Below are 22773 nucleotides of genomic sequence, written 5' to 3'. Positions count from 1 at the left end.
CCCGACACTTTGTGTTGTGCAAGAACCTCAACCCGGCGTGCAGATACAGATGTATGCTTTGCGCTTGGGGACTGTATAAATGAATAGGAAATGAAGTGGCTTGTCAACAAGATGCATGAGGCTAACAAATACCCATCAGGGCTACTTAATAGTAATAAGCCTATCCACAGATTCAACCAGGGCATGGACACAGCATTACTGTGCAACTATGGGCCTGCTGTGATGAAATATTCATGAATCCAGGAGATGGACTGGGACACTTTGTCGCGTCGCAAACACTAAGTGGAAAAACAAGATTAGTTGCCATGGCTTCTTGTGTGTTCACCAGATGTTCCCGCTCCGTCTTGATAGAGCACCTGCTCTGTTTCTCTAATGGAGTTCCTTGGGACTCTAGCCGGAGTGGCACGTCTTCACAGGACAGCAACCAGCTATTTTCATGTGCCCTCTTTACATGGTAGGCCATAGAATACATACATGCTGAGCAGATAGATAAACCCAGGGCTGAATCTGCAGGTATAGATCAGAGGAGGTTTTCACAAATTCCACAGAGTTAGGCTAACCATATGTGCCAAAAAATCTTCAATGAGACCTTTTTATTTTTTATTTATTGCATCTATGCCACTAGTCAGGCAGTGCTGACCCTGAACAAGGGAAATGCCTGTCGTCGCCACCACACTAAAGTGGATTCATTGCCTAACAGTGTTTTGCCAGCTGGGACTCTCTCTCTCTGTTTCCTGTCTCTCTGAGGAGTGCAAAGCCTGGCGGTAAGGAGCTAGTTATTCATCCTGCACAGAATCTGAAAATACAGCAGGTGAATAACTTTGAAATTGTTTTGAGGACTCGTGCAACAACCCCCCCAGCCCTCCACACACACACACACACACACACACACACACACACACACTTTTTTAGCCTTTGGTTTTGAATGTGACTAATTCACAGGCTCTCTCTCTCTCAGGTATAGGCGCAATTTATTCACAATGCAAGAAACAAGGTGGCTGATGAGTTTTTTTTAAAGTCCAATAATGCCCCCCGATGGCCAAGAAAGGTACAGCATGTTTATGCCAGCAGAGTCACCAAGCAGAGGAACCATCTGAAAAAATAAAACATGTCTTAAATACATTGCAACAGTGAACAACATATAAATGAAACTATCATAGAATTGAAATTCTCAGTTTTCAAGCATGACATACAGCATGCTGAATTTTTCCAGATGCAATGTGACTATTTGTTCCAGGTAACATTATCACAACAACAATTTGTTTATTACTTCTGTCAGTGTCTGTGTTTTACTCTTATTGGGAAGATTCTCATACATTTTGAGATGTGTAATATCACCATGTTGCTCTAACTGGAATAACAATCTCACCGCCTTTATTTCACCATCCTCAAAGTAGACAAATAAAATATGTTAAAACAAATGATCTATCTTCCAGGGTTCATGCACTGACATGTATACTATATGGTAATCTGTGCAGTGGTACACCAGAAACACATACAAACACACTCTTATTGCAAAAACTGACTGGCTGGAATTTATTCCTCAGCTGTGAGTGGGTTTGGGAATCAGACTGACTGTTTGAGTGATAACTTCCCTCTATTCGCATTTCCTGCCAACAAGCACCGCTCTGCCTCCTATCTGTCTTATCATGATGGATAGCTGACAGCCCTACACGATCCTCTCTCTCAGATTCTGCCTCTGATGATTGTCTGTCAGCAGAAACGCATTTGAAGTCTCGTCTGTTGCAGTTTTCCCAACAACATTGTCATCTGGTCGGGTCAAGTCGAGTCCTATTTATTTACATAGCCCTTCATCACAAAAGTCTGCCTCAAAGGACTTTGCAAAGACAAGCCTACCTAGATCAACAACAACAGTCACTCACACAAATCAATTCAATGCCATATGAAAACAACATAAAACACATGGAGGCAAAACAAAGCAGAAAACACAGAACAGCATGCTGGGAAGACATGACAGGCTTAGCTAAGCCTGACCTAACCAGCACCATCCACCTTAGACCCTAAGTCCCTATAGCTGGGCTGTCAGACTCATATTATTATATTTTATTATTATATTATATTAGGCAGTGGGCCACATTCATTCAAATGAGACCTCTTGAGGGCTGGACTATTATTATTATTATTATTATTATTATTGTTGTTTATTTCAATATGATCCAAGTCAACATATGGAAATTTTAGGCTACTTTCCGATTAATTATTTCAAATCAACCAGTTTGAAGCCTGCCAATCAGTGAGAAATTGCATCTGCATGACAATAACACATAATGCATAATTACACAAAGCAGAAAAGAGACATGCAACAACTACAGAGCATACAGGTTTGCCATTTACCACCAAGAAGAAAATAAATTGAATTGGTCTGCTGGTTTTTCCTATTCCTCTGGCTGAGTGTACTTAATTTATCAATTTATCATTAATCATTAATTTAAGAATTTCTCATTTAAACCTCTTAAACCTCCTGGCTTATTACACAAAGCTGACAATAACTGGATGGAAATATTCCATTTTTTAAAATTTGATTTCATGATATATTTGTTTGTTTCTTTCCCCTTTCTCTCATGCTCATGGGCCGGATTTGCCCCGCGGGCTGTATCTCTGACATCTCTGCTCCACTGCCAAGTCACAGAAGCTCTTTTGCTCTGACTGGAAGGTCATCTCAGTTAATAAAACACATAGATCTCATTTGTGCTAACTGAGAGGGTACGCCTGAATGAAGGCCTTGCCACAGCCGCTGATAGAGTTTGATTTAACATGAAATTCTCCAAGTAAACATGTTCGAGAATTCAAAACATATTAAGCTAATGTAAATAGCCTGCCTGGACGTTTTACATTTCCCATGCCCACCAGCTGAGTCTGTAGTCATTAGAGCGGTGGGAGGCCAGGCAAGAGTGATGCATGGCTTTCTCTGTGCAGTGTGGGAAAGAGACTTGCGGGCATTTATTTTGCAATGCAGGTCAAGAGTCAGATGTTTGAGAGGCTCCCCAAAACATCCTGCCAGAATATGGCTGTAAAGATTAAGTGGATATGGACTGGACAGGTACACTGGTGTCTGGTGAGAGAAGTAAAACATTAAGGAAAAAAAAAAACATTGACATCAAATTTATGACAGGTGAAGATCTGCAACAGGTTATTTCAATTGTTGACCAGATGGAAGAGTATTTTTTTTTTTATGCTATCCTCCAACCTGCGTTCCCACAATCATCTGTTTCCCATCAGGACATTTCACATGTTTCGCAAACAAGCAAACCAGCGTCATGACCACGCAATCACCGGGAACCTGTATCATCAGTGAGCCCAAGCTGCGATACAGCGTCGTAGGAAGTCATCACTGTCCCTGTGAGCCGTGTCGGACCGCGCTATCAGTGCTCAGACAGCCAGGTCCAGGGAGAATGTCTTAGGGGCTGACCTCTGACCTCTGCTGCGGCTGTCTGAGTTTGTGCCTGACGTGGGTTGCCATATCTCCCTGCTCGACTGGGTGGTCAGTACAGTACCAGAGAACGACCCCGTCCTGACAGGTCTGATACTGTGGGAATCCTCATGAAGGTAAACAGTGAGAATCAGCAGAGTGATTAGGGGTAAGATGACGAGCCTCTGCATCTCGGTGAGAGAAGTGAAAGCCTGGATTGCTGCCAACCTCCTGCACCCCACAATACAGTCAGCGTGGACTCAAAAATTCCTGTCAAAGATCTTGCACTGATTTTAAGAGATGTGAACTGTTTTTCGTCCTTTAGATTAGTGGCCTGGTTATGTGAGAATCGATGCTAAATCAGTGGACAAGCTGCAGTTAAGTCTACAAGAAGCGAGGAAGCCCCGTTAGAATGTAAACAGAAAGGAGGTGTGAAGCCTGTCTACTCCGCTGATAAGGAGTGGACTGCTGTGGGAAAAACAGACCAGACAAAAAGGAGGCAGTTAAAGTGTTATCAACTGCACCAAAAAACTGCAATTAACATGAATCAAATCAGTCATCTTATCAGGCCCGACCAAAGGAAAGCACCAGCTGATGAAATAAATACACGGTCAACAGATTTCCGAAATAATACAGAACACTTCTTTATAAAACACAGTATGCAATGGCTCTATAAGTCACATATTTAAATATTTGTGAAAGAGTGGAGCTAATGGTAAGTCGCAGTTTTGTTATCGATGGGTCTAAATGCATACAGGGCATCGTTCTCTCACAGTCCTGCAGACAAGGTGTCCTGTGTAACCAAGTGAGCACTCATGAGAGCTCTGCATCCCTGCTTTCTGTCTCCCACTTTTCTCAGAGGTCAGAGTTCAAACCTCTCAGTGGGACCTGTTTATCAGGGGAGGGGTTGTGAGACCAAGAGTAGGGGGCAAAGGGGGGGAGGGCAACACAGCTTGTTTTCAGTGGTCACCTCCAGGAAAGCCCTGAGCCAGAGCCAGTGGCCTGCGGGTCAGAGCACAGTGAAGGGGACACGGTATAAAAAGAGAAGAGAAGGGAGGCTGCAAAGTGAGAGAGAGTTTTCACAAACTCAGACTCAAAAAACGTTGAGGAATATCAAGACTCTGGGGGGGGCGAACCAGTTTTGTATTTATATAACCTGCTCCTGTCTTAATTTTGTAACTGTCCTCAAAGAATCCACCATGGCGCTGCTGATGAACGGCTGGGTGTGTGTGGTTGTAATTTCACTCACAATGACCACTAGCCATGCTTTGCGAAGGTAAGAAACTGTTTGATGTGCCTGCTGTTCATGTTGTATAGAGCAAGAGTGCATTGTGTAGTTATATTTCATTGCATTCAAGGGAGTGCAGCAAAATATGACAACAAAACAAAATGTACTATATGTTGACAAGTTGATAATACAAGCAAATCATTCAAGCTAACTTGTTGGAGAGATATATTGTTTTTTTCCCTCTTTTTGGGGTATTAGGCACTGAAAACAAAGCAGTCTGCCGCCTGTTAAAAGCTCATTGCACTGCTTGTGCTCGGATAATAGCCAGATATATGTCTTAGATATACAGCATGAGAAATGCACACCAGGTTTCTCTTATATTTTATTAATCATCAACAGTTCCCACCATGAGTCATCTGATATCAGTCCTCTGGGGGGTGAATTTCCTCACTTCATCTGTTGTGTTCCCAGAATTGCCTTGAAGAAGATGCCATCTATCAGAGAGACTCTGAGGGAGATGGGTGTTTCACCCGCCCAGATGTTTGCTGAGCTGGCCCACAAGACTGCAGATGACCCCAGCAACGGGACGGTTCCCACTCCTTTAACCAACTACTTGGATGTGAGACAGCAGTACTTCACAACCTGCACTTTTATCAATAAAAACTTTGGAATGTGTGTGTGTGCATGAGAATATTTAGATTACATTCTTATGACACAAGGAAAACTGTGTTCAAATGTTTTCTCACACAAAATGGAAAGGCATTGGTGTATGATAGTCTGATTTTTTTTAATTTATTTATTTATTTTTTTTAAGTAAAAACTAATTTGTTTTGTGTTTCTTCCTATCAGACACAGTACTTTGGAGAAATTAGTATTGGCTCTCCTGCCCAGATGTTCAACGTGGTGTTTGACACAGGCTCGGCCAACCTGTGGGTGCCCTCGCACAACTGCTCACCGTTTTCCACAGCTTGTTGTGAGTGCACACACACACACACACACACACACACGCACACACACACATACAGAGAACAGCATAATCGACATAAACGGCTTAAATGGAAAGAATGTTGTGGAATCTTTATAGAGAGAAATGCCGCTCATTGCGGCTTCCCCAGATGTGTTATGGTTCCTTCATGACTCAATGAATCTTGAACTCTCAGTTACTCACAACAGGTACGACGCCTCCAAATCTCGGACTCATGTTGAGAATGGAACGGGATTTTCCATCCAGTACGCCTCTGGAAATGTTAGGGGATTCCTGAGTGAGGATGTGGTTGTGGTGAGTTTGCCATTGGTCACCTCTGAAACAGGGCTGGATGACATGGACAAGATCAAACATGATATCTTTGGCCAAATACCTCGCTGTGTGTTTGTGATGATATTGTAGGGATGGATATTAGTGCTTTCATGAGATATTTACACAAAACTGATTTTTGATAAACAACAATTAGTCGTGTGGATATGATGACCAAGCAAGTACAGACAATCTATTAAGTTCAGAAAATTGCACGCCTTTATTGGAATGCAGCCTTTAAAAACAGGGATAGACTGCAGGCTACAAAACATTTGACCCTCAGCATGTTTAATTCCTGCAGGTCGGTGGGATCCCTGTGGTCCAGGTGTTTGCCGAGGCCACCTCCCTGTCTGCGATGCCCTTCATCTTCGCCAAGTTTGACGGGGTTTTGGGAATGGGTTACCCCAATGTGGCCATTGATGGAATCACTCCAGTGTTCGACCGCATCATGTCTCAGCATGTCCTGAAGGAGGAGGTGTTCTCCGTCTACTACAGCAGGTGGGCTGAGCTGCACCAGCTGACACGGTGGGGTTTGAGGAAACTCAGGACCTCAAAAAAATAATGAACAGCCTAATAATTTAATTCACAACAAACTGTAATGATTTAAACACATAGGAGTGATTATTTTAACATTATGTCTTAACCCTATAAAGCCTGAACTATGAAAGAATTGGCAGAAAATTCCATTTTTTTTTTTAATTGAACCCTTTATTTAGCCCTATAACAAAATATATTTTTAAAAAAAATCAAAAAATATGTTATTACATGATCTTTCTGGTGTATGATATATGATATGTACTTGAAGTGCCAATGGTATGGTCTAGGGTGAACAGGGGAAGTGTTCAAAGGTATAAAACAGTATTTTGGTTAAAGTATTGATTAAACTGAAAACGAAAAACGGAATTGAAAAATGTATATCATATATGATACAAATGGCTTTATAGGGTTAATCTCACCACTTTCTACTTGTCAGTGTTCAAATATGACATCTAAACAATTGAATACATAACATAAACTGAGATATCTCTTCATATCAGGTTTCCTAAGGCAAAATCACCTCTGTAGAGTTCGCATGGAAAAAAGAAAAAAAACAAAAACAAAAAAACTAGGCAACCTCGGCTGTAGTCTTTTTGAGTTATATTTCTGAGATATTGTCACAGTTAAAGTGATGTAAGAAAAACAGCATCCTTTTCAAAATGACTACACTGAGTTCATCCAGAGGGTCTTGACAGGCTTTCATAAAGACGACAGCTGATAGAATTTTCCTAGCCGACGGAGAAGCATGCAATCCTTCAGCAGGATTTCAAATGCAAAAGCCACCAAAACTGGAATTAGAGGGTTTTCACACGACAACAGAGATGTGAGGGCATGCCTAGTGCTGTGCTGTTTCCCAGTCACTTAAAGAGCCTTAAAGAATGGTTTATTGTTTTCAGGGACCCAAAGCACTCCCCAGGTGGAGAGCTGGTGCTGGGAGGCACGGACCCAAACTATTACACTGGAGCTTTCAACTATGTGGCCACTAGAGAGACAGGCAAATGGGACGTGACCATGAAAGGGTGAGATCAGTGTTGCCATACTTGTGCAGCATGTGCACACACACGTTACGTGGCAGCATCTCTTTGACTCTGTGTTGCTGTTATTGCTCTGTTCCCTCAGTGTCTCTGTGGGGGAGGAGATGATGTTCTGTGAGGAGGGCTGCACCGCCGTGATTGACACAGGCTCCTCCTACATAACGGGCCCTGCCTCCTCTGTGTCTGCGCTGATGAAGACCATCGGAGCCCAGCTGGATGAGAGTGGAGTGAGTCTCTCTCTCACACACACACACAACATGTTTTGTCTGAAAGTGCTCTTGTATTACACCTCAAATTCAGTCTTAAATTCTGCAAGTCAAAGTAATCGCATGGTTCTGTGCTGTTCTGCAGTACAAAGTAAACTGTGACGTTGTGAAGACTTTGCCCAGTGTCACATTTCACTTGGGTGGCCAGGAGTACGCTCTCACTCAGGAGGACTACATTTTATGGGTAAGCAGGATGAAATGCGCAGAATAGTTTAAACACATCTTTACATTACATCATAGTTGAGATTAAACACATCTCATCTTGTCCTGTGTGTCTCCAGCAATCCCAGTTTGAAGGGGATGTGTGCACCGTCACCTTCAGGGGCTTGGATGTGCCGCCCCCTACAGGCCCCATCTGGATTTTGGGAGCAAACTTCATTGCTCGCTACTACACAGAGTTTGACCGTCGCAACAACCGGATAGGCTTTGCCACAGCAGTCTGACAGGAAGCCCCACAGCCATTTTGCCCTGTTTTTCTCTTCCATATCTCTTTTGTCTCTTCTCTTTTTCTCTGCTTCTGCCTCCCACTCCCTCCTTTCTCCAGGCCTCCACACTTTACCCTTAAGAGTACACTTGTTTTTATGAACACCCATGATCAGCCTCAGCCCATTTCTCAACAACAGGTAGTGAAGGGGGCGTAGGTGTGCAGTATGGGGTAAAAACTTAGAGGTTTTCTCAAATTATTTGAAAGACATTTTTGTACCAGTTGCACTGCCTACCTTTTGAACTTGACGTAACAAGAATAAACTTGTTTAGTGGGATTTCCATGAAGGTTTCATCACTGTGATCGTGCACAACTGTTTCCTTTCAAGAGTGTCAGACGCTTTTATCCTTTGATATGAAGGTCAAAAACTAAATAGAAAGCAGCTTTCCTGTCAAGCAAATATCTGTTAGTCTTCACAAATAATTCATCCAGACATTTTTATTTCTAGGTGAACACAGGATAAAACAATCAGTTGTTATCATACATCTGGCAGTCACTTGTGTAATGTGACAGGATGTTAATAGGATGAATAGTGTGACATGTGAAGCCTGATTTTTCTCTCATGCCACATTCCCACTGAAGTTCACTCTCCATAATGAAGCATGAATGCATCCTCACTGATGTTTCGTTTTGCTTATGTCTGCCCTCTGAGGCTATTTTATGCTTAAATTATCTGATAACTATAGGGCAAATGCCTGAGAAAATGCCACTGTGTCTGGAGGAAATTATTTTATTTAAATACAATCTTGTGTGTGATCCCTGACACGGCAGGACTCTGTTGTTGGAGGTGAAAGAACACAAAGTACATTTTGGTTTCAAAGAGACACGCAATCAAATCCTGTATTTCTTAATATCAGCCTAAAAAGCCTGACACCAGATGACCCTGTGGAGATAAAACCTGCCTGTTCATAGTAATTTCAAGATTATCATCATACAGACTGTCCTTTCTGCTTATTTAGCAGGTAGCAGAGACACAGAGATAACAAAACAATAAAAGCACACATATTTATCAGATGCTCTTGTCAGATTATTTTGCCTTTCGTTTTCAAAGTTAGTAGGGAAAGTCCTTCAGTGCTGCAATGAGGTGACAGTTCGGGTGTCCAAGGATGTTTAGCCGCTTCCTCACTGTCACATCCATGAATTGTCTGGTTTAGGTTTTTTTCTGGTGACACTGTACAATGAAGGGAGGGTGAAGTGGGATTTATTAACCTTTAATCAACAGTATATTTAAACTCTTGCAAAAACATGCCTCTCTGTATGAGTCAACAAAAATATTTAGCCTGAAGTCCTGTCCAAACAGGACATATCCAAGAGACAGAAGAACATATTTCCGAGGACAAAATCGACACTATTTCAGAAAACCGTCTGTTAGGTATTCAGCCAAACTCATGTTGGAGAATACCACACAGACAAAATATATGCAAATCAATGCCTAACTATCATCTTATTATTAAAACTCATTATACAAAGGACTGTAATAAGGGGTTTTACAGAGCAAACTGTAGCTACAATTTATTATAGAAGTAGACCAATAGTATTAATAATAATAATATAAAGTTATCCACACACAAAAAACACAGGGGGGCCAGGAGCCTCAAAAAAAGTAAAGTAAAAATAATACTTTATTTTTTATTTTTTGTTTGTTTGTTTGTTTGTTTGTTTGTTTTCTAATATGGATTATCATGACTGGACAGTTGTCCCCTATTGGTTACAGTATTGTTGACCTGCAAAAGTGGCAGTGATCAAGGAATTAGAACATGTCAAACTGTAAAGATTAACATATTGGCCTGGTTATAATTTAGAGGATTATCTGAGATTATGGAGTAGCCTCAGCCTGTGTTTTAAGAGTATACAGTCATCTTCCTGAGCCCCTCCTTTCTTTTGTCCATCTTTTTCCTGTGACTCATCTTCCCTTTTGTAATATTTCACCTGGGAAAAGTGGGTATTTTTTGTCCATATGTAAAGTCACAGTCCATCCTTTGTTTCCCAGCTGTACAAAATTCCTTCTTTGCCCATCCTTTCTTTTGTGTGTTTAGTTCTGCCTGCATATGAGCTGGAGGTTTAATAAGTGCTCAAAACGAGCTGAGTCTGCTTATGTTTGTTTTGTTTTATTGTCAGATGTGAGTTTTTTTCTGTGATACGTACCACAGAATAAAGAGTTGTAATTATTGTTTACTTGGTCTTAGTATAAGAGAGTAGATGGACAGAGAACAGAGCACAAGAACAGAGAGCCAACAAATGTCTATTGACGTGGATCAAATTCCCCCTGAGCAGAGAGGTTTTACCCATTAAAAACCTTGTGATGAAACGATATTGCCCACTCACTGGGGAGTCTTGGTTTAAAATTCAAATAACTGAATTGGATGAGGGAATCCACTTGCAGTAATAACGGCCACATAAAAAAGAGAATTGCTGTTTATTTAACATTTTAACAATACAATACAACAATACAATATTAAAAAAAAAAAAAAAAAAAAAAAAGCGTACCAGCTAAAAGGCCAGTAATTTAGTCGTATGGCATGAGGTTACAGTTTTGTATGACTCAAATACATGTGTTTGTAATGTGTTGGAATTTACTTCCTGTGTTAATATGTCTCAGGCCAACTGTTGTTGTTTTATTTTCTCTCCCTCTCTGTTGGAGTCCATTGATCTCTTTGGGGATGAATTTCCAAACCAAAAATAACAAAAAAAAAAAAAATTTAAAAAAATAAAAAAACAGCAGAATTTCTCTATGCCTGTGTGTGTGTGTGTGTGTGTGTGTGTGTGTGGGCCAATTCAGATGTATATCTATATGTTCATGTGCTTCTGGGCGTCTGTGTGCGTTTGTGTGTGACTGTCTGTCTTTAGGGTCACGTCAGGTCTTTCGGACACAGCACACACCCATCTCCAGTCCCAGTAAGCCACACTTCAGTGGCTGTGACCGCGCAAAGTCTCGTGGATGGAGGATTCCACAGCCTGCATAGATTCAGCTCTTCCTCTGTTTTGGAGGATCATATTTGCCTCCGTATACTTTCAAAGCAGTCTATATAAATGATCTTTCAGGTCAGCGTGCCTTATTTTTCTGACCCACTTTCACTCAGTACAGTCATTCATGCTGTCAGAAAGGCAAGAGTGATCTTTGGTCAGTATGCAGGTTATTTCCAAGGGATGAATAAAATGTGAGAGCAGATGTTATTAGCACACACTGCAAACTCCCTTAAAATTTTTTTTTCCAAGCTTCCAAATTCCTAAAATTTCCCAAGTGCAGCATTGCCATAAATATACCGAAGAAAAAGGTGAATCTGCATCCCACGATCCGACTTGTCACACATCTGTCCAGAGGTTTGTATCCAGTGGAGCACATGAGAGAGGAGGGAGGTGTTTAGAAAGTTACAGTGTGTCAGCCGAGGCAGCCAGTCTCTGTTTGAACTCACTCTGCAGGAGGAGCACATCAGGCAATGCTAGGAGGAGCAGTGCCACATGAAGAAGTGTCAGATTTACTAACAGCAAATTCCTGTCTTGTGGAGTCGAAGTGAATACAAGAAAAGGATCTCTTTGCCTCAATGTGTGTGACAGAGGAGTCTGGTGTTTTCCACTGTCAAACGCATACCAGATGACCATCCTTGTGCCAAACCTGATTCAGAGCAAAGTTAAGGTAGGTGAGATCGCTCTTCAATAAACTGTTAATGATACACCCAGTACGATGGCGCACTCATGCAGAAGCTGAGTATGTGACATTTTTGGCAGTGTTAAAGTGTGTGTTTGTTGTTTGATCATGCTGTTGCTGACCTACATAAAGATATCATGGGCATGAGCAAATCATGTGATAATGTGTGACTTTTGTGTCATGTGCTTCTTTTGCATTTGTCACATGGCAGTTGCATTAACAGTTCTATTAGATTACATTAAATTTGATTTTGTATCATGATTAGTCATTAAGTGGATTTCCAATAACAGTCACAGGCTTCCTTGATGGTCTTTTTTCACCATCAGTATCTGAAACTTTCTCAGACAAACTTGCTTTACTTTTAAATGGTTTGTTTTCTCCTGTCTCCTCCAGCTGAATTAATTTTCTTGGTTTATGCTCTCTTTGAAAACAGAATGTAATTGTTAAAAAGCAGGATGAAATGAGCGGAGAAAACATTTATTTCAGTGTTTTCCTCGGCAAACATGACAAAACAAGTACTATCATACATACACATCATGAAATCTTCTGCACACAAAAGTGAAGCAAAACTAAAGGCCTGCATGCACTTAAAGTTTTAGAAATAATTCATGAGGACATTCCTTCTGAATTCCCAGAAGTTCAATTTAAAAATCTAAACAGGAATTAAGTCTGTGCTCAGTACGATATGAGGAACAGAAGGGGGAAAAAACAATATTCAGGGACAAACACTTTCTCTTGCGGATTTCGAAAAATGGGTCTTGTATCTTAATACATTTCATAAGTTCACCAGGCAACAAATCAACCATCTTGCATGGTTTCAATTCAGCATTCTGTTGGCATCTATCTGTCTTGGAGAAATGATAGCAAATGCAGCGTTAAAGTCCCAGGTCAAGTAAGTCAAGAGGTTGTTTTTCAGGGAATGCTGTGCAGCACAGACATTTTGCCTGCAGTGTTGGGAACCTCTGTTTGTCCCTGTGTTTTAATTCCTGACCAGAGCGTGTGTTGCCATTTCCCCCGCTGCTGACAATAACTTCTCAGCGGTTAGTTCTGCATTAACACGGGCATATGGTTGGAAATACATACTTGCCTATCATCTGCGTTCCCTCCCAACTGTGTGGGCATGATACGGTGGAAGGGCAAAACCCATCTGGAGCCCATTTGGCTGTTGGAGTTGCCAGAAGGTACTTGGTAGCAAGAATTAACAACTTTCTGAAACACTCCACACCTAACGCTTTTTGTTCTTCCATGCCGTGCTTCAAAAACACAGGCTGATAGATTGAACTGGTTTTGATGAATATAAGGGCACTCCTACTGGAAGAATGGCCATGCACATTGCATCTTTTAAGGCTTGGGTTCCACTACAGTCATGTGCAGTTGAGCATAGGATGCGTGTTGACACATAAAAGCGCTGTACATGTGCACGGGTTGGTCCACAGACTATACACACATTTGTATGTACTGTAACGCGTGCATTCAGCCCTCCTTGAAGAAGCTGGGCATGTCAATATAATGTATGATTGTGCTGCAGGTAAAGTGTCTGTGCGTGCTTATGTTCCTGAGCTTCCCTCTGACTATGGCTGAGGTCCCTGGTCCATGCAGACACTCCATCACTAGGGAGCACCTGCTGACAGTCAGGCACCTGGTAAGAGGAGAAAAATGCTTCTTGCTCCTGCTACAAGACTGCCAAGTGATAATAAAAAGCAACTTGATCAGGTTGAAATCTCCCTGTTGTTCACACAGATGGATAACCAGTTGAGGAGTGGATGCTCAATAACCTACACATTCATAGAACGGAGAAGTTTGGTAAGGTAACTTTTACTGTGTGTGATTGTTTCCTCCTGAAGCGTTTGCTTTGATTCGGGAGAAACGGAAATTTTCTCCTAATGGTATCACAGCTTGATTTTTATCACCTCTCTCGTCTTAAATTCATGCAGAGTAAATGCTGCTTTGTAAAAGCTGCTTTACCCTGGATCCTGGAGCTCCTCACCACCCACTTCAAATATAGCAGGGGCTCAGTCAATGACGGCTACGTTCAGTCCCTGAGAGCTCTCATCCTCAACATTTACTCTCAGAAATGTGTGCCTCAGATTAATGAGGAGGTAGAGGTGAGTGCGTGCTTCTGAGCGGAGAGCTTACTTCAGTCTGTTGCAGAGGGAATTTACAATCTAAAGGATGAAAGAGATGTTAAGTTATTTGAAGAGCAGCCCAGCATACGGAGATAAATCAAGCGCTACTGAGAAATACCAGTATAAAGACGTTGAAGTTATCATGAAATGTTTCCTCAGGACAAGCCAGAGAATTTTGAGATGCCCTTCACCGGGTCTCCTTCAGAAGCTCTGCAGAGGGCTTTAGATGTGCTGTCGGTGTACTGGGAGCTTGTGGCGACTAGTGACGCCCCGGTGGACTGGAGGTGCCAGAGGGAATACACAGAAGCATTTGCTTCCACGACAGAATTCTCAACAAACCCACCCACGGAAGACTTTACAGGTGGGAGACCCATTCATTCAAGCTGTATAATGAGTTTCAACCATGTCTGGGGTTACCATGGTTATGGAGCGAATTACTTATGTCCTCCACAGACAGAGTTGGAAGAAACTCGATGAAAGCCCCTCAGAGAAGTCTAGAGAGGGACCTGTACAAGCTCGGCTTCATCTTCACTTCCGTCAGTGGTGGACTGCTGTTCATATTTACTCTCTACTGTCTCATCACGCAAAAGGTACCAGCACTTATGTTCTGTTAAGTCGGGAATAACATGCAGCACAAGTTTAGCCTTTCATTCAAGTCACACAATGGGACTTCTGAGTGTGGCTGTGCTCTGTGGGGCACTCCCACACACAGGAGGACCACCCTACTCTCACTGGTAAACACTGAGCACCACCAAACCAGCTGGAGGCTTGAGTTATGCACAAAGCAGAAATAGCATAAATTGCAGAGTGGCTGCACAACAGCGTGTGCGTTGGATGGTGATAAAAATAATTGAAAAAAATCATATTTGGAGACATTTTGGTATGCAAGCTGTATCCAGAGAAATCCATTGTATGACTTAGAGCGTCATGCAGGATCCAGCTTTGTCCATCCAGTTATTCATTGCACATGTCTTGTTTCATTCTTCTTCTTTTTTTTTTTTTTTTTTTTTTTTTTTTTATTGATTTCAGTTTTAAAAAACTGACCGGTTTGAGAAAAGACTTTTCTTCCCAAAACAGAAAACCAACATGCCTCACAGATCAAGGTCATATATGAGCTCAAGGTAAGAACATACAGTACGGACTTAAAAATTACAACTTTTGCATGTTTATTAGCATTAACAATCTACTAATAAATATGTTTGTCATCTGGATGAAGCAGAGACCTTCAGGACATAGAACTGGAGGCACAATAATGTGAGTATCCGCCTGCGTTATATCTGTGCTTGTGTATATGACCTCAAACAACTATAAATAGACAGACTGCAAGCCAAGGGGAGGTGCGGACATTCAGTGGAGCTGGGAAGGACTCAGTGCCTTGCTCTAGGACACTTCATCAGGGTTGATGTTTGAGTCAGCATGAATGTATGGCTGCACTGCTCATGTGTCCATATGTTGTATTTATTTTTAATTGTGTCATTATTCATTTGAATTATTCTTCTCTCTCTCCTCAGCAGTAAAACGCACATCACTGCAGCAGTAGATGGAGCATATGCAAAGCTGGACCTTTAATCCATCATGAACAACTTTTCATATCAATATCATGTGTGTAATGTATCATGCTCACCTATTTAATCCGAAGCTTGGCTTTGAGTGAGAGCAAAGAGGATCTTGTTATTTGGGATAATGTGTTATGTATATTATGTTTATTGCTATATCTATTGCAGATATCTTTTCGAGTTTACTAAAAGTTTTATTTTTACACCAGTTATGTCTATGTTGAATCTATGTTGAATGATGTGTCTCCATTTACTATAACATAACCAGTTGTTTGTAATGTTGTTTGCCAGACATTTCCAGTTATTTATTATCACATTATTGGCAATAAAACTAGAATACCAGTATTTGTAGTCCAAAACATCTTTCCTACCAGTGTTTTAATTACGTGGACAAAGTGCTTGAATGTGATTTATGCAATGAAATCACTTCAAAGAAACCAGAGCAGGTTATGGCCTCATTAAAGATTTATAGCATTCTTGTTTTATTCAACATTTTAAGGGGCATAACACCATTCACTAACCCTTGCTAATACTGCTTTGTTCATAGTTGGTATCCTGCGTGATATGAGGTCACAATGGTTGAAGGTTTACTACGAACACAGCACCTTTTAGCACCAGATTTTAATTTTTGCCCCACAACAGGAAGAACAGTTTCATAATTGAGTCTATAAAAAGGTTTTGATTGGCCAAAGACCTGAAACAAAGCAAAGCCCGGGGGCTAATTCAGGGGTGTCAGCTCAAGAGACGCCACAAATCACCATCCAGTTCTGCTTTCCCGCTCATGAGAGCTCCCCCCTGATTGGCCGGAGTAAATATTCCCCTGTCCTTACCTCTGCTGCTGCTGAATTGCTGCCAAAACCTCTGCTCATTTCACATGCATTTTTTTTTTTTTTTTTTTTTTTTACTGTTTTCCCACCCACCACCACCCAGCATCCACCTGCGGACTCTGTTCTCCATGGTTCCTTTTGGGATTTGCACAGATCACTCCCTGTGCTTTCACGTGCTGCTCAGTATGCGTTAGGGGGAGTGATGACATACACAACCTTGATGCCAAAATGAACTGCATATTGCCTTTTCTCAATAAACTTTATAATTTAATATGAGTGGTCTGACTGAACTGTTGTTACTGTTTGAGAGGAGGAGGAACGCTCCTGACAGCTGTGCAAGCACCTCAACAACAGCTGTGTGAGAAAAATGTTTTTGCCTGCAGTGGGTGTAACAGCTAAGGGTGGGTATAAATCTCTACATAATCTTTATTCATGCTCGTGCATAACATACAGTATGTCATTATTACTGCCTAGTAGTGACAGATAATGGGATGATAATACTGAGGGAATGCAGGCGCTATCCCTTTCCCTAATGTTATTTTGACTTTCACTCATGCATTTAACTGACAGTGCAGCTTAATGCTTTCTGACTGGTGAGTATTAAATTGCGTAAATTCTGTGTTTGAAAAGAATTGGACAACTTCCCACAAAGTGAGAAAATGCTCAAATGTGTTTCGGAGAGGATCACATCAATAATTCTTCTGGAAAGACAACTATTTCTGATCATGTGCATGTGTGCTGGCCACTATTTTGTTTCTGAAGACTGTATAGAAGTAGGAAAGGGAAAAAAAACACATCTACAGGTTCTGCACAACCCTGAATGGCCTACAAGATGGTTACACGCTCTCAATCATTTTTTTTAGCCTACTGCTTACAAATGTGCACAGACTAGTTACAATTGCAGTAAACCACTCTTCATTCCAAGAAGTTGTTCTATTACAACAGAAGGAAAGTATTTCTATAATTCAATTTAGTGCTTTTCTGCTGAGGATTAAAGGCAGCTGTAGAAGATGAAAAGACAAGGCTTTGTCTTCAAAGGTATTTAGCTAAAATATGTTGAAATTGCCTAAGACCAGATCTTAACTTGTCCTAAGCAATTTCCACGCATTTTCCACAGTAGGGATGCTCCCGTCTATCAGTCAATCCAATTATCTATCTACTTATTTATGTTTCTATACATCCTCATGTTAAATAGATAAATTGTGCTCAACGAAAACATGATGACACAGCTTTTACCAGACATTTTTCAAGGTCATGACTGATGGACTCTCCGGTAAAAAATGAATAAATAAAAAAAATACATACATACATAATACATAGATCACTCTACGCATTATGTTTTCATCATGCAGTTGGTGGATAAATGGATTCAGACTCATTTATCTAACATCCCTCCATTAATCCATTTGCCATATCCGCTTATTCCTATTCAGGGTGACGGGAAGGCTGGAGCCTATCCCAGCATGCACTGGGTTGGCGCCAGTCAAGCACTGCAGACAGGTCCTCACACACACACACACACAAACACAGACACGCACTCATTATGGTCAGTCATTTAATTTATTACAAGTCATGATGCTTTCAGGTTTACTGGCTGTTCAGTTGCAAAGTACAATTTTCTGACTTATACATGTATACAGACACACACACACACACGCGCGCACACACAAACACACACACACAGACACTTAATTATAAATCATGAATAAACAATTATTGATACAGAAGCACTGTCTGGCAAGATCAAGTTACTGCAGCACTGCATCTGTTGTGTTAAATCTAAGATCTTGCTAGCTGCTCTGCTTACTTTATTCTTGTCCCTTTATCAGTCAGCCATCTGTGGTACCAAATAGTGAGCCTGCATCAATGTATAACCACTATTAAGACTTTTTTATATATATATATATAATTGTTTATCAATGATTTATAAAGTTTTTACATCCAAAGAAACAACTTAATATAACCCACTCATAATGGTCTTACTGTAAAGAATATTCAATCAAATTTGAGGAGAAATAGAAAATTCCTTATTCAATATTAAATTCAAAGGCACAGATAGTTTTGCACAATATAAGTATTTGTGTTACAGATAATTATATTAACACAGTTGGCAAACTGGGCAAACTGTCCATTGTACTAAATATTCTACAGACTTTGAAGTTAACATAATTGAGTAAATAACATCAGTAATTACTTTTGTAACGTCATGTAATCTAGTGGATTATGTTTAGAAAGTAGCCTTGCCAGTCCTGAATATTCATACCATCAGTCTGTCATTGCATAATCTAATGAGAATCATGTGCTCATCCTGTTGTCATATCACTTTGTGTCACACGATGGAAGCAAAGGCCAAAACAGAATTTCACACTCATTTGACTATTTTAGAGGTTTTGCATTTTGTTTTTTCCCATGACACAACCAGAGCGAGTCACAATCAGTTATGGCTTCAGTTATTACAAAGAAATTATTGCCAGAAAAATATAATCTAATTTATATGTTGCGTGACTAATTGTTGGTCACCTACTGATTCTTAATGTCCTGTCATCCAAAATTTATGCCAGTGATTCTAATAAAAATTATACAACAATGAGTAATGAGCAATGAGTAACCACATTGTTTCTATTTCCCATTGACTAATACTCTTTGATCATTTTGGAATGATACCAGTAGCTCTCATAAAGGCTTAACAACACATGCCCGTGTCAAAAAAACATGCTGGACTGAGAGGAGCATCCCAAAGTTTGAAGCAGTAATAGACGTAACAGGTGATAGATGTTGTAAGGCAGGGGTGCGGCAGATGAAGAAGCACCTTGGAAGAGTGGAGGCACACGGGCGAGACGGATCAGGAGGCACTACAGGTCGATGGAGGCAGCAAGGCGTAAACAGTAGGCAGCCTCAGCAGGAATGTCTTTGACGCTGATCTGATTGGCATCCAAGCGCAGCACTCTCAGCCTGGAGAAGTTTGTCATGTCAACCACTCTGCAAAAACTGCCCAGGGAGAACTCTGAAAAAGGAGGAGGAGGAAGAGGAGAGGGAAGGGGGGGAAACATGAAGGATGGCCACACGTCTGTTTCTCGCAGATTCTGTCATGTGGTGAACTGTAAACAGCAACCAGTGTGAGCTGGGATCAGTGTGATCCTGCATTCATGGGCAGAAAGGGCTCATACTGTGTCTGTGGCTTCCGATGGGGTTGTTTGTCACATTGCTATATTATTGCTGCACTAGAGGGCACTGTACAATTATATTCATACAAAAGAAATGTGCTGTTGTGAGCACACCTGGGTTTACTAGACTTGAGGTGAGAGTTAATTTTCTGTGTGTTTCATGGGTGAGAGCAAATTTCCAACTTTATCAGACCTTAATAAGAAAAGCCTGCATGTCATGTGTATCCATAAACACTTCATTTTAACTGAAACAGGAGGAGGGCACGCTTCACTTAGAGCTTTTAATGCAGCTGCTCGGTCAAGTGATGCAGTGACCACCTAAGAAAGAAGTCATATTGGGGATGATCGTCCAAATACTGCGCCAACCAACTCTATTAGATTTATATAAATCCAGAGCGAGTGAGAGAGACAGATTTTCTCATATAATGTGCTTCGAAACATCAGCCTAAACTTACCTAAGTCAACTTGGCATGTTGAGACACCCAGATCTTTTTAGATAAAGATGTGCAGCTTGTGTTGTTTACTGTGACATCCTTGGTAATCTATTTGAGTCTGGCACCAACTGAATGTTTAGTGGCTCTCAACTTCCTCCCAAAATCCCCCAGAGTTACTCTGAGTGAATCAGGAGAGGCCCTGATTGGTTTTGGAAATTTTTTAACAGTATTAACTAATAAAATAGAGACAAGATGTTCCTCTAAATGTATTTAGAGACTAATGTCTCAGGCATAATTTTGTTTTTTTAAATGATTTAATATTTTTATTTTTTTGTTGTTTATTTTTGACCAGGATATTTGTTATGTCACGGGCACAAACACAGTGACATAAGCTCTTAAAAACCATCTCAGTTCAAACTGAGGCTCACACTATGCTAGAGAAAGGACTGGTGTATCCATGAACTCGGGTGAAACCAGCTGTAAAAAATAACAGGGATTCAACACCTCAGAACAGCTGTGTATTTGTTGGGATAATTTAAGACTCTAACAGATATTGATTTTCATCCAGCACTTTGAGCTTTTTTTTAATTTTTTTTTTTATTGATGTTGACACGAATCTTGTGAGGTGCAGACTCAGAGAGATGCATATGGCAATGAGCCTCGGTCTCACCCTACTGAACAGTAAGTTTTTATCAAGCTTTTACAGTTTACAGTGCTTATTGTTATCTTTAATCTCTTACATAGCACTATAATGTCCCTTTAACATTCCTAAAGTGACATATTTTGTTGTGACATTTGTATAGTGTACAAATAAAAGTTATTTCAGGATTACTAAACTTGAAAAATGTGTAGTATGAAACAAAACAAACAGTTAAATCTAAGTGTATATGAGTACTAAGAGTTGGAGGTGTGGTCATACCTTTGATCTTATTGGCTTGTAAATAAAGGTTTTCTAGGCTCCTACTGACTGTGGGGATCTTTTCCAGTTTGTTGTGGGAGAGGTCAAGTTCGACCAGCGTGCTGACATTGAAGACGTTGGAAGGAATCCCTTTGTCTGTCAGCTTGTTGTGGGCTAACCTGACAAACTGCAGTTTGGGATACATGGGGAGAAAGTCCACCGGTACGCTCTCGATACTGTTAAACTCCAGGTAAAGCTGCTGCAGCCTCTCAGGGAGGTGGTCAGGGATCTTCCGCAGTTTGTTCTTCCTCATGTCCAGCATGGTCAGAGACTTCAGTCCCTTGAGTGCACCTCCAACTTCTTCGATGACGTTTGAACGAAGCTGAAGGTTTGTGAGGTTGGTCATCCCCTCAAATGAGTTGGAAAGGATTTTCGAGATCTTGTTGTGGCCAAGTCGCAGGTCTGTGATACACTTGGGCAAATTGGGCGGGACTCGAGTGAGCTCATTGTGGTTCAAGTAGAGCTTATCGAGATTCTTGAGCTTGCTGAAGACGTTCTTGCCTATCTTGTCTGAGCTGAGCTGGTTCTGGAACAGCACAACCCACACCAAGTTGGTGGCATTGTCAAATACCCCATCCTGGATGCCTGTGATCTGGTTACGCTGCAGGTAGACATATTTTATATGTGAGGGGACGTAGGGGACGTGCTGAAGGTTGCGGCTGTGACAGTACATCGCCGTGGGGAAGCTAGAGGGGCAGTCACACTCCAGGGGGCAGTCTTCGCTGGTGGTCCAGTGACTTGCAATGTGGCGGCGGCGTCCCCGCAGGTGGGACAGCCATTGGAGTTGGCTGAAACGCTGACCCGTGCTCAGATCAACGAGCCCCACGATGAGGAGAAGCACCACTGTCTGCATGATTACTGACAACAAACACTAAGAACATCAATTTAATGCAAAATTGAGGTTTTATCCCAATAACCAAATCCAATGGGTTACTGGGATATACCTGTAAGAGATGTGTATTTTGCAGATAACACTGAAAGTTTATTTATTGATCTACATTTCCCTTTCCCCACTGTTTAAATGTATATTTGGCATACATACCAGCTCGGTGTTCAGAGGCAATCCCTCCTCACTTCTTCTTTGTCTTTCGCAGACTGAGTGGGATATGAGGTCAGTATACACTAAATATCCACCTCTCCCACCAGCTGCAGCCCCAAGCCCCTCCACCTCATTAGGACACATACATTTTCCACTAACATGTAGCGTTTATCCAGCAATGCATCACCTCCAGCCATGACACTATCAACCCCATCTGGGGGCTGGTGCAGACATCTGCTATTTAACAACCTTGTTTTTTCCATGTGGTGCTGTGCCTTATCATTAGCACAAGCTCACAGGAGGCTGTCTCAAGGCTTGTGGTTCTGCTGTTGGGGGGAGGGTTAAGGTAAAGACAACCTATGGAACTGAGCTTTACATAGACAAGATGCCAAAAGCAATGATGGCTTACTCAGATTCCTTAGCTGAATATAAAACAGTGCAGTGTAATTATATGTTTTAAAACTAGCTATTATATTGTGGTATTTTGTGTCCATTATATGCTTTTCAACATATAAAACAACTGTTATCGCTCCATAATCATCCTTCAGCATGACTTGTTTTGTTTTTTTTTCCCTGTGAGCCCTCATACCAAACCGTGCTCTGTACCTGTCTGCTTGCCACTTTTTTTTTTTTTCTAATGACAGTGTTTAGCTTGTAGAGAAAGTTACAGCAACATATGCTTGTGTTGACGCCCGTGGCATTGTGACACATGACCATCATTATCATTCTCTGCATCTACAAAATGGGCTC

General features: G+C 41.2%; 3 protein-coding genes across 3 annotated transcripts; 2 read left to right on the top strand and 1 right to left on the bottom strand.

Moving 5' to 3' along the window:
• Window positions 1-4629: 4629 nt before the first annotated feature.
• ren (renin) lies at window positions 4630-8232 on the top strand. Its single transcript, XM_030055892.1, has 9 exons — window positions 4630-4706; window positions 5130-5277; window positions 5508-5631; window positions 5819-5937; window positions 6254-6450; window positions 7386-7508; window positions 7609-7750; window positions 7875-7973; window positions 8071-8232. The coding sequence occupies exons 1-9, from the start codon at window positions 4630-4632 to the stop codon at window positions 8230-8232; spliced, it is 1191 nt and encodes a 396-aa protein (XP_029911752.1).
• A 3516-nt stretch (window positions 8233-11748) lies between these two features.
• csf1b (colony stimulating factor 1b (macrophage)) lies at window positions 11749-15298 on the top strand. The gene is made up of 8 exons (XM_030056232.1): window positions 11749-11906; window positions 13441-13561; window positions 13660-13722; window positions 13854-14024; window positions 14205-14406; window positions 14499-14635; window positions 15123-15166; window positions 15262-15298. The coding sequence occupies exons 1-8, from the start codon at window positions 11866-11868 to the stop codon at window positions 15296-15298; spliced, it is 816 nt and encodes a 271-aa protein (XP_029912092.1). The 5' UTR covers window positions 11749-11865.
• A 3982-nt stretch (window positions 15299-19280) lies between these two features.
• On the bottom strand, window positions 19281-21837 carry fmodb (fibromodulin b). Its single transcript, XM_030056247.1, has 2 exons — window positions 20946-21837; window positions 19281-19432 (listed from the first exon to the last, which is right to left on the bottom strand). The coding sequence occupies exons 1-2, from the start codon at window positions 21835-21837 to the stop codon at window positions 19281-19283; spliced, it is 1044 nt and encodes a 347-aa protein (XP_029912107.1).
• Window positions 21838-22773: the final 936 nt, after the last annotated feature.

This window comes from Myripristis murdjan, chromosome 7 (assembly GCF_902150065.1).
Source record: "Myripristis murdjan chromosome 7, fMyrMur1.1, whole genome shotgun sequence".
In the NCBI taxonomy this organism is placed as follows: Eukaryota; Metazoa; Chordata; class Actinopteri; order Holocentriformes; family Holocentridae; genus Myripristis; species Myripristis murdjan.
This window is presented reverse-complemented; position numbering and strand designations above follow the sequence as displayed.